At 38.5% G+C, this 12,855-nt stretch overlaps 1 protein-coding gene across 1 annotated transcript in view; it reads right to left on the bottom strand.

Moving 5' to 3' along the window:
- Positions 1–1,423: 1,423 nt before the first annotated feature.
- CAMK2D (calcium/calmodulin dependent protein kinase II delta) overlaps positions 1,424–12,855 on the bottom strand; it is a 275,734-nt gene continuing 264,302 nt past the window's right edge. Inside the window, exons 13-15 of the mRNA XM_024745663.1 lie at positions 8,275–8,350; positions 3,539–3,633; positions 1,424–1,656 (exon numbers count right to left, since the gene is read on the bottom strand). Coding sequence (XP_024601431.1) covers positions 1,424–1,656; positions 3,539–3,633; positions 8,275–8,350 — 404 coding nt within the window. The remainder of the gene's footprint in view (positions 1,657–3,538; positions 3,634–8,274; positions 8,351–12,855) is intronic.

Genomic DNA, 12,855 nt, shown 5'->3' with positions numbered 1-12,855 from the left:
AGGTAATCCTGGTGAGAGAATCTGGAATGAGATCCACAGTTGGCCGAACGTCTACTGATTCTGAACACCCCTTCTTGTTCTCATCTCACCCCACTTTCCTGACGCAACCTCAATTCCCATGATTCCCCTTGACTCGAGCTGGAGCCAGCCTTCCTTACTGACAATCCTCTACTACAGGAAGCTAACATCTGATCCTGTGCTTTTCCTCACGATGCCCCTTGAACTTGGACTATCTTCCTTTTTGTTCTTTCTATCCTTCCATTTCTCCAAATTCCACTCCTCACTTAAGACCTTGTTCAAAATTCTTTTAAACACAGTATACTTCCAAACTGTTATAAACAGTTTGCTACGTTAGTCATTCATTCCCTTCTACACTGAAGTTGATTATAAACTTTTAGTTTTTTTCTTTGGTATTGGTGATAAGCTGCTTTCTAAACTAGAATATAAGTTCCTTAAGGGCATACATCTTTCACCTTGCATTTTACCTGGCACATTTTACATGCACCTATGTGATGTGCAATAAGTATGTCTAATTATTGATTGGAAGAGCAGACATGACATCTGAGGTAGAGTGGTGTAGTGAGAAAGATACTGAAATACCTAATACTTGCATCTTAAATGCTGTATTTCATAAATTTCTCGTAATTGAGCACCCGTAGAAAAAACAGTCTATGAAATGAAGCTCCTGATATTATACAGCCTCCCCACAGTATCTGGGGGTGGGGGGATTGGTTTCAGAACCCCCGAGGATATCAAAATTTGCAGATGCTCAAGTTCCTTATATAAAATGGCACAGTATTTCATACAACCTACACACATCCTCCCATATACTTTAAATAATCTCTAGTTTACTTATAATACCTAACAAACACAATGTAAATGCTATGTAAATAGTTCCCTGCAAGACAAATTTAAGTTGTGCTTTTTGAAACTTACTGGAATTTCTCCAACCCCTGAAAATTTTTGATCTGAGGCTGGTTGAATCTGTGTGTAAGGAAACCATGGATAAGGAGGGTCAACTGTATTGGTCATTTTAGAAACTTTTTCCCCTAATTTTTCCCCTTCCTCTGCCAATTGTGACAATGAAGTCATAAGTAGTTTACCTTATTATATGAATTCTCCCTGATTTTTTAACCATAAGAGAAATCAGCGTAATAGGGTATCCTCTAATTCCTGTCTAAAACTATTGTGTACTTTCTAGGGCAAGTTTCAACCCACAAAAGGCTAGTCTGATTGATCTTTCTGGAGAATTATAGACTGCTTCTCATGAAACATTAATTCCACCAGTGTAACTCCCACCAGTGTAACTGACCACTAAATGACCACTAGCATTAAGTAACAGATGCCATGCTATTAACAATGGAATAAGTAAAAGACGGTGACCAGGGGTATATTAACAAAGAAGCTGACAGCCTGGAAATATTTACTTGATGGGTACTGTTCGCGACCCCGAGCGATGAAAATGAACATTCTGCCACTTTCCATCCCGGCGGTGCCACACACGTGTCTCTTCTGACTGCATTGTTTTTGGCATTCCGCTGCCATCCATGTACTGTGTGAGCCTAATGTATGCTATGCAGGCAGCATCATCGCCTACCAGATGTACGTGGGGGTTCAGGATAATAGTGTGGATTGGTTTATTGCTTTTGGACAAAGCTGAAAGAGAACAACATGGAAAAGAGAATTTAGTTTCTATGTAAAGTAAACCAAAACCAGTAATAACTTCAGTTGGGACCAATAAATAGAATGCCATTCATTCATTCAACTATTAGTTCTTTGCATTAATTGAATGCCTGGTACTGTGCAAAGTATAAAGAAAAAGAGAGCAGAAGTAAATACAGTCATTATTTTCTTTGACTCCCTTTGTAGTTAAATTGTATGCCACTCTGAAAACTTTGAGAGAGCTGGAGCGACATATTTATATTGGGAAGTGGTTAGGAACAAGCCACAATATGAAAAGAGATGGAGAAGGGCTGGCCCAGGTACACGGAGCAGTTCCTGTCTTTCCGGTGAAGGAACCACTGGGGCAGCTGACAGGGTATCCTGTGGGCTTGTTCGTTTTTTTGTTAGTTGGTGAAGTACATGGGACAAGGGGAACATATCAAGCATGGAGACTGCTGTCTCTAAACAGGCTGTTTGTTTCCCCTTCTCATCCTGTGGCTCCTTTATTTAGTAGCGTCCATTCTATGTTAGTCCAGCTGTGGTTATCCAGTAAAAACCCAAAATTTGGTGTTGGCCATATAGCCTGATTCTGATTCTCTAGCTCTTTTCTTTGGTTGAGCAGCCCTCACTGGGCTCCAGCCTTTGTTGTTTTGACAATAGCTATTTATTCTAGTTATTCAATGACTGAGATATGAAGATTTAGTGCAGATGATTGATGATGCTGCTCTCTTAGATCACTAAAACAGGTAGAACTGTTTTACCTGTTAACCAAACACGTCCTCCATTTTCAGAAAAGATCTGAATAAATTACTTAGTGCTACAGTCATGTAAAAAATAATATCCCATTATGAAGAATATGTATTTATGGAAAGTAATGATGTACAGTGTCATGTTGAGGTAAGTTAAAATATTAATGGGTTAATTATTCTTTTACTACAGGTGAGATGGTGTCAATCGAGAGTCAACTGAAGAAAAACATTATGAGATGCTGTCAATCACAGTGCGGGATGGAACAGAGAGAACATTTACTGAAGCTTTGTTAAGGCCAATTTACCACATAATTATCTTTGCTTGCAAATGTCCAGTGCATATAAGACAAAGCAATTCATTAAATGTAAAAATCCATGCCAAGGCAGACATTTTCAGTGCTTATAATTACTGGACGTGAGCTTGATTATCCTAATCATTACTACAATTCCTCTTTAATTCATCAAAATCTCACTGCAAAAGGTGAATTCCCTCCCTGCATGATACCTAATGTCGTTATGTATGAGGGAAAGGAGCATAAAAGAAAGAAACTTCTGGTCTACACTTTTCTTGGTGACCTGAAGGAATTCTGCAGGAGTTTCTTTTGTCACTTTCTCTTTCCTCTGAGACCATTAAAATTCTTGTAATTGGAACTGAAATATTTATCTGATTACTCATCTTCATTTATATTGTACCTTGAAAAGGAGCATTAATTACGCTTGAAAGCCCTCCTCGATGTCAAATATTCTGGCATGCTGTGGTTTTTTATCTTTTCATATACAAACAATGTTTTATGAAAACCATTTTCATAAAACAATGTTTTATGAAAAATTCAACAATTTTTGGTCACTCATTTCACAGCTTATATTATACATTCACTGGGACTTCTATGGGGTATATTCAATCAACATCACTTTTTTATATAAACAGATACTTTTCAAAACACATCAAAACTCTTTAAGGCTGTCATGTTTTTCAATTTCAAATACAAAAATATAAAAATACGATGCAAAATGCTGGACTAAGGTAAAAACTCTCATTGCAGCAAAGAGTCAAAGAATCTGTAAATTTGGGAGAAATTCAAAGAGAATTTGGAAAAGGCATGATAGTAAATTTAGAATAAATGTACCATTCTCAAAGTAGAATCGATGAAAGTCCATCCCTTCCACTAAATTACCCAAAGCTTCAGGTTCAAAAGCAGTAAGGCCTGGGTCACAGATTTTCCTGTAGGAAAAAAAATAATAATAAATGAGTTAATGTATTTCGTTGTTTCACAGTATCTATTCTTATTTATCAGCCAATGAAGGAGTTTTTTTAAAAATATAAAATTTCTATCACAGGGCTTGGCAAGGCGGTTTGAGGAGCAGACCCTAAAAAGGAATATTGCAGAGACCTCAGACAGGGGCGAGACAATAAAACCAGCTCCAGCAGGCGGTAATCTATCACACTTTAGGAAGTTTCCTTTTTTAAAATGCCTACTTTTCAATTTCCAAGGTGAACTCTCTAGGCTTTCCCCAGTTTTTCTAATTCCTTAGTTTTTTAGTTATGAGTTTATTATTTTTTAAATGCTCTCCAAGTCCAAGCTACCCTCCAAGTCCTATAAAATCAACTTTGGCTCTGAAATTAAATACTTTCGGAATAATTTTTGACATCATCTACATTCATATCAAACATGTATATAGGATTGATTTGAAGGCAGGTGTCACATCCTACACTTTCTGGCAATGTCTGACAGACTTAAGTAACCTTTAATTAACAAGCTTAATTAACTTAAAATTAATGAGATTCAAATGCACATTAGTTTTCTTTTTAATCCTAGAAATGTAATTCAAGAAAAACATATACTATTTTAAATATTCAGAGAAAGCCGATGGGCTTTCTTGGAAAATTTTATTTATTCAATGAAGAATTGTTAAACACCTACTATGTAGCAGATATTCTTTGAAACAATTATAACACAACAATTAATACTGGAATGGAAATAAATACGAAGTGCTCAAAAACCAGATGACATATATGTGAGAAAGGAAAGTTGAGCTGGGCTTTCTGGAATGAGTAGGAGTTTTCCAGGTGTGTGGAAGGGGGTAGGCAGAGGAGGGCAGCAAGTACAATGGCAGAGTATGGTTGGGGAATGATGGGTAGTTGCTTGATATGGTGAGCACTGGGTCTGGGTATGTTTATAAGTCCTATGGAAACAGAGGAGAAAATATTTCCTTGGGCCTGTGGTGATCAGCTTAGGCTTCTCACAGAAGGTGCCGTAAAATCTGGATTTGAAGAATTAGTAGTTCACAAAGTTAGATAAAAGGAATACGTACTGAAAGATTTTGGATCATTTATTAATTTGGTGGGGCTACATCTAATTTTGTATGGAAATTGCCCATTTGGGAGGCAAAATGTTTTAACTGTTCAACAGAAATGCAAGTTTCAAAAGGCTCACTCATTATGGTTCTTGAACGTATGGTTCACAGAATTTTGGAATTGATTATTTTTTAAGAATACATTTAAAGTAAAAAATCACAGTGGTTATTTGTTGTGGTAAAGAAAGCCTTAGTTGCGGGTGGGTATTTTAAACTTTGCCTCAGACTTCCTGGGGGGCAGGTATTAAAGCTCAAAGTTAAATATACATAATCTCTTTCTAAGTAGTAAAATGGGAAAAACAATGTTCCCATGGTAACGGGACTTTATTCTGCCAGGGGCTATTACTTTATCTATAAATATGACTTTTGGTTGTCAACATTAGTGAATCAAAATTTTTTACTACTTTATATCAGCACCAAAATCACCTGAGAGGGGCTTCCCTGGTGGCGCAGTGGTTGAGAATCTGCCTGCTAATGCAGGGGACACGGGTTCGAGCCCTGGTCTGGGAAGTTCCCACATGCCACGGAGCAACTAGGCCCGTGAGCCACAACTACTGAGCCTGCGCGTCTGGAGCCTGTGCTCCGCAACAAGAGAGTCCGCGATAGTGAGAGGCCCGTGCACCGGTGATGAAGAGTGGCCCCCGCTTGCCAAAACTAGAGAAAGCCCTCACACAGAAACGAAGACCCAACACAGTCCAAAATAAATAAATTAATTAATAAACTCCTATCCCCAACATCATAAAAAAAAAAAAAGTCACCTGAGAATCACTATACTATGATGGACCTTTTTACCCAGCCATTGAGTCAAAATACTTGAAAACTTGTTCATGCGTTCTTTCTCTCTCTCATGTTTCTTCTATGTAAGTAATGTATGTATCTCTCTCTCTCCTATCACAGGCTTTGGATTAATAAAAGATTCACAAAGCTGCCACTTGACCTGTGGGTGTGTATGCTCTGAACAGGTGTTCTAAGGACCAGCTGACAGGGCTGTACCAATACATTCTACCATGCAAAAAGCTCCCAAATGGAAGGTCCTCTTGGATTACCCCTGGGTCTGAGTGTACAAAATCAAGCCAGATTACAGGCAAAGGAATTCGTAAACTGGTGTGATTCCAAGGAATTGCATTATTTAAAATGACCTATTTTAAAGTGTCTGAGAATATAGGAAATGCTATATTTTGCCACTTTTTCCTGGCTAACAACACCAACAAAACACACTCTACCAATCCGCAGGGGAATGTTATTCCAAAAGATTTTTATCCTAAGTATATTATATTTGAAGCATCATATTGGGTCTAACAAAGTTATATCAGCAGAAAGAATAAAAGGGAACGGGTCTTACGGCACAGAATTCTAAACAGCTCTTTAACAACTGTTCAACTGTTTAATTCTCTGACAACAAACAGTGTTCTTTTAAACTGCATTTCTTACTGTTTCTTTCATTCTAAGCATACTTTTATTAGGTCCTGTTAAAGAATTGATAAACACAAATACATATATATGTATATACTTGTGTTTGTATGTATTTGCACACACATTAATTTATAAGAAGCAGTCCTGGATTTAATTTAGTTCTTATATTCAGTTACTCTCTTCCATATTTTATATTTGGCTATCTATTTGTAACTGATGATAAAAAATATCTTCTTATTATACAAAACTTGGAAAGAAGCAGGAAATAAACAACAAAACACAGTTTCATCTCCCAGAGGCAATATCTTTTTTCCTTTTAAAAACCAATTTGTCATATTTCATTCTGTTTTTATATTTTCTCATGTAGTTGGAATAATTATGTACGCACACGTTTATATTCTGCTTTATCTTCAGTGAATACTCGTAAGCGTTTTGCCAGATCGCTAGAAATTCTGCATAAGTATCCACGGTACCAAACACACCACAGATTAATGTTACCATAATGTTGGACATATAAGCTGTTTATAATTTTTCACTATTTTGAATATTGATTCCATAAATATCTTTGTTCACACTTTTTGTCCCTGTTTTAAATTCAAAATCCATGCCCATGTTAAATTTATTTTTTTTGCATTACGCGGGCCTCTCACCGCTGTGGCCTCTCCTGTTGCGGAGCACAGGCTCCGGACGCGCAGGCTCAGCAGCCATGGCTCACGGGCCCAGCCGCTCCGCGGCATGTGGGATCCTCCCGGACCAGGGCACGAACCCGTGTCCCCTGCATCGGCAGGCGGACCCTCAACCATGCGCCACCAGGAAAGCCCTAAATTTTTATAACTAGGAACATAGGGTTAAAGTAGTGATTTGAACCTTTGGAAACACTTCCTGGTATAGAACTGCGACCCAAACCCCTGCTGTCACCACCACTCTGAAAGTCTGTCCCCATTTATACTCCATCAGGTGGTGGGAAAAGTCACTATTGTCCTGCAGTATCTGTGCCCCTTTGGTGATCAGCGGAGTTTTTATCCATGCTGATTTGATCGGCAGAAAACCCTCCTTCAGATTTGCACACAACTAGTGGACATCAACATGCTTTCATTAGTTTACTTGTCATTCATATTTCCTCTTTTGCTAATCGCTCAGTTCCTTTACCTATTTTTCCACTTTTCAACCTTATCTTCTCAATCTAAATTAACTTTTGACACGTTTTACAAATATTTTTCTGTTTTTTTGGTCTGTTTTATTTTGGCTTTAAAAAAAATTAAAGTATATTAAGTTTCATCTATTTAGGTAGCCTAATCATTTCACTTTTTCATTTCACTGACTTCCCCTGCTTTTAAACGTAGATCTTTCCAACCAGAGATCAAACTCTTTTCTGCATTTAACACTTTCATTCAAGAGGACCTCACTAGTATGGTATAAGGGGAAAGCTGAGAACTGATTTCTTTCTCCACTCAAATAACTAACTTATTGACCCACGTTCTTTGCACAATAAGCCTTCACGCCCTATTTGAAAGCTTTACTTTTATTTGATCAAAGTGACTTCCTTCAACACCTATGGTAAACTTTAAATTTAACGTTAGAACGCTTTCTTCAAATACAATTTTATCTAAGAGGCAAACCCCTAAAAGAGATGAAGATAAAGTTGAGCTGTGCTGGCTGGAAAGGGAAAAGGCTGCCAGACGCTGCCTCCTACTCTTTCTCTGTCCCATCACCTCTGCAGAACTGCGAGGAATAACATCTCTTAAGCCAAGTGCACTATTTACGTGCTTTCGTGTTTCTTGTGTGTTTGCTCTCATGGATTGCTCTGCCTGGAATGCCTTCTCTCACATGGAGGTGCCAGAGGGTCAGGCTTCTGTGCACTGACAAAGAAATCCCCAATCCTCCTATCAGAAGTCTCATCTTCTCTCTCTGAAATCTTAATTACATTTATTTCTCTCCTAGAGGCACCTGAGTCATGTATACGTTGGAATGAAGCTATTGTGGGTGTATCAAACCTGGCGTTAAATATACACGAGTCAGGTACATTGAAGAATGCATTCATATAGAAAATACTTTGTCATATGCGTGAAAGCAAAATAAAGGTGCCTCTACTCACGTGTAAGCTTCAAAGTCCCCATTGTTGATAGCTTCGATGAGTTGTTCAGTAACTTTGATAATCTCTTGCTTTCGTGCTAAAGGCAAAGATAAAGAGTTGGGTGAGAATAAAGGGCAAAAGCCATATAAAATTACTCTAATGGTACTGCTATTTTCTTTAAACAGGGTATTACCAGTTAAGACACATCCCTCTCAGAATCTTGGTGTTATCCTCTCTACAGTCTTGCTGCTCAAGCGCACAGATCAACATTAGGTCCCTCTTCTGGGAGCCTGGCAGAAACACAGATTCTCAGGTCCTACTCCAGACCTACAGTTTCAGAATCTGTATTTTACCAGGACCCTCAGGTAAGCATGTTCATGTTGGAGAAGCACTGCTGCCCTCCCTTTGTTAGAAAACGACAGTCACCCAGAAGGTCAAGGCTATATTTTTAACAAGTAGTTCTTATTACCTTTACCAACATGATTGAGTTTACGAACATTTTTGTGTTATTTTAATCTATCTTCACAGTATAGCTGACATCTTGCATTGAGACATTTAGCTTTAATTATTTGCATTTTTTTATTGTCCAGCTCAACTAACCCTACAAAAGAGGATGCTAACGCTGTAATTGCCATCATATTTAGATAAATAGCCTTCCATAAACTGTAAATTGGAAAAAGAAGGTATGAATCAATGCTGTGGATGGAGATGGAAGTCCCCCCATATGGCTGTCAACTCTGACAACAAACATGATTTGTTTCTATTTCTAGCCCATAACCGGTAAAATTATTAATAGTTGGCTTGGCTCAAATCCCACCTACTTCATCTGCCTCAAGTGTTCTTTCCCATTTTGGAAAGCCTACCTTGTATTATTCATTTGGCAATTAAGCATATGCTATATACCATGACAACTTCTTTAAATTATTGTTTTAAATTGTTACTTAACTTGGTTTACTGTGTAATGTCTTCCTAGTTAAATTAAAAGCTCCCTGTGGGCAAAGAACACGTTATTTCTTTGTATCCTCGAAAAAGCTTTATCCAATGTCTTTAATAAAACAGATGCTCAATAAGTTGAATTTGATCAACTGATTTGATAACCTTTTCCTGATTTCAGAACAGTATTCTCTTAATAAGGAAATAAAGGCATGAAATATTTTAAAAATTAAATTTAATTGAATTTTGTTTAAAGAACATTGTGATACTTTCTTAAATCACTGGAAATAAACTGGGGGTAATCACAAAAAGTTATTTCCATCTATCTTAGATAGGCTGCTATTCATCATAGAAAAAGCTGAAGTCTGGTTTTAGTTCTTATTGATTAAAGTCAACCAGTTTGCATTTTTAATGAATCTGATCTTTTTTTAGCAGATTCTTAACCACAAACTTAAAAGTTTATATTCACTTTCAAAACTCCAGGTTATTCCCCTCATTACTGAACTGCAGGACACTGAGCCCCCTTGGGCTTTGGCGACCCCATCTGGGCAGTGTTTATTTGTTGGTTGATTTTGCTGTGCCTGGTACTTCCTTTCCCATTTGCTATCATTTTGTAACACACATGCTGACCCTTTTCCCTTCCCCTTCTTTTCCTTGGGAAAATACAATGAATAAAGACTTATCGGAAAAAAAAAAAAAAAAAAAAAACCCAAAAACTCCAGGTTATCCAGGTTGTGATATTCCTTATTTAAAACAAATGTCCTGGTGCTTGGTGATCCCTAGATAGGAGGGATAGGTGATCATCTAGATAGGAGGGATAGGGAGGGCGGAAGGGACAGGGAAGAGGGAGGGGCTGATTCACTTTGTTACAAAGCAGAAACTAACACACCATTGTAAAGCAATTATACTCCAATAAAGATGTAAAAAAACAAAAAACAAATGTTCTGTAAACCTAACTTGACTTTACTGAGATTATATGAGACTACCTTATAAAATATGGTTTGTCCACAAATGGTTGCTAACAATGTCAAGGTTGATAATATCAAAAAATAATCTCCATACAGGTCAGATTCCATATTCAGTTATTTACATAATTTCATTTATATTGAAAAAAATAACATAAGGTTTCTTAGCTCCTATACACACCTAAAACATTTCCTGCCCATGATCATCTGATTAATGAACAGCTATAATATATGGAACATCAAAGCATACTGACAGAAGTAGTGGCAGGGAATAATTCTGTAATAGGGATGGTGCCAATGGCACAGTTTAGCTTAATTTAGTTAGGCAGTAAGTGATTCATCTGTCTGTAGCGTCAACAGTATGAACATTTGGCAAAAACGCATGACAGCTGACCCAATTCTGGAATATAAAGGACACTGGTGCAGAGGAGCTCAGAAAATGAGATTAGAAAAATGTGACTACCAAAACTTCCTCCTCGTATTAAATCCTCATTTAAAACTAATAGATTTCTTAGGATGCTATGTGGCTAATAGGAAAAAAAAACTACAGTTTAGAAAACAATGTTAATTTTTTAGAATAAAAGAAGGAAAAAATGAACATAAGATCACTGCCCTTTGAAGAGCTTCATTAGGCTAAGAGTTAGTGTACAAAGTGTGAACAGTTCTGGGTCACCTTCTGAAGTTCCTGGAAGTCTCTAGATTTCTTCAGAAGCATAATATGCAACTAGAAACATCGGTGTACATGGCCATGTCTCACTCTGAACCACTATGGAAACACTCATTAGCTCTTCAATAGTCTGCATCCTACACCTGGCTTAATTATTGTCCTGCATAATCAAAGCAACACAAGTTGCCTTCGTAGTTCTTATTTTCAGAAACAGTGGTGCTGTAGCTGGCAGGACGGCACATGGGAAGTAGCCAGAATGCTTCTGTACTGCATCATCATAAAAGCAACGTGCCTCTCTTGGCTCAGGAGGGGCCTGGAACTCAGTTATCTTTAGAGTGCTTATTTCCCTGGAGCAAAGGCGCTTGAGTGAGTCAGGGCAGCACATGACAGCTGACTCTTTAAAGGAAAGCAGAAGGCTGGGAATGAATCATTTGTATATAGAAGTCTGTTGTGGTTGGAACTGTTGCCACAGTGACCTAGAGGAAGAAGAAGGGTTTGATGCTAGCTATATCTCCTCTCGCCAGCAGTGAGGCTGAGGAACAATCACTGCGCAAGGTGCCCGGATGTCTATGGTCTGGGGGGAGGGGTCACTATCCTCTGGCCTTCCCTCTTCCTGAATGTCAAGTAATGGCCACTCCGGAAGTCAAAGTGGGGAGAGCTTGAGAGGTGTCACTAATTACCCTGAAGGTGAGGGAAGAGTGTACCAGTAAGGTGTTCCCTGAGTACCAGAAGCTTCTAACCTCATGGCTAGACACTTAATCACAGGGAACTGATTACCAAATAGTTTTATTTATAGAATTGAGGTGCTCAAGCCTATACCCACAGGTCCCAAAGTAGTTTCTGGGGATTTCCAGGTTCCTAGGGGAAAGGCAGGAGAGAAAAGCAGGCAGCAGAAATGCTCCAGATCCTGAGTGTGATTACTTTCCATGCAATTCTGCAAAAGAACTGAGAACACTGCCATGTTCAAATTCATATTTTTTGTCTCTTTATTGTTCTAAAGAAGCCTGGAAGAGAAAGATAAGAGTGTGAATGGGCCCAGTGTTTAAAAAAAAAAAAAAAAACCAAACAAACAAAAAAAACAAACCCTGGGAACCGAGAGTGATTATGTAATAAAACAACGGATAGATTTCAACATTTCTCAAGCATGATCAGATCTGAGCATCAGGACAATTCTCTGAGATATGCAGACCGATGTTACCTCTCTGGTTAACAGAGAAGTACAGAGTACAGGCACTGCCCAAAGGCACAGAGTTTGCTGGTGAATCCTTTCTGCCATCTTGAAATACTCCCCTTTTTTCTCTTTTCTCTGTTCTCATCATCTCACTCTCATTTGCAATGTGGACTTGAAACGTTTCAATTCCTTTTAAAGGCTCGGTCTGAGGCCCTCTTACCATATACTGTTATTCCTATAGTTCTAACTACACCAGTGTTTTAAATTGCTGTCTGTATCCCATGACTCCCAAATTGTTACCTTGTTTCTAGACTTTTCCTCCAGGTCTGTATGTCTGTGCCTATTTTGGAATCTCCGTTTGGATATCTTTAATGCGTCTGGAACCCAACATACCCTAAACTGAGCATATGAACTTCTGTTGCCACAAACCTATTTGCTCTTCCAGGGACCTCCATCCTGGTGAACGGCATCATCCACCCAGGTGCACGAGCCAGAAAGAAGCCTGAGGATCATTTTTGACTTTCTCACACCCCCACTCCAAATCCAATCCTTCAAGTCCTATTGATTTTGCCTTTTCAAGGCCTTACACATGAGTCTACTTCTTTTCTTCTTACCATCACTCCGGTACAAGCACCCATCATTTCTTGTCCAGAAAAATTATCTGAAGAGGGACTATGAAACCTCGTATAATCTAAACCCTGTCCATCTCACCAGCCCCACTCAAAGGCTGCCTTACTTTATCCTCTACACCCCACCCATGGCGCCTTCTCTTAGCAATTCAAAATGACCATGCCTCCTCCTGTTGCCAGCTCTTCATGTGAGCTGCCCTCTCTTCTTGGGAAAGTGTCCCCCATTATTGCCTTCAT

The sequence above is a fragment of the Neophocaena asiaeorientalis genome, unplaced genomic scaffold (assembly GCF_003031525.2).
Source record: "Neophocaena asiaeorientalis asiaeorientalis breed wild unplaced genomic scaffold, Neophocaena_asiaeorientalis_V1.1 scaffold975, whole genome shotgun sequence".
Classification (NCBI taxonomy): Eukaryota; Metazoa; Chordata; class Mammalia; order Artiodactyla; family Phocoenidae; genus Neophocaena; species Neophocaena asiaeorientalis.
This window is presented reverse-complemented; position numbering and strand designations above follow the sequence as displayed.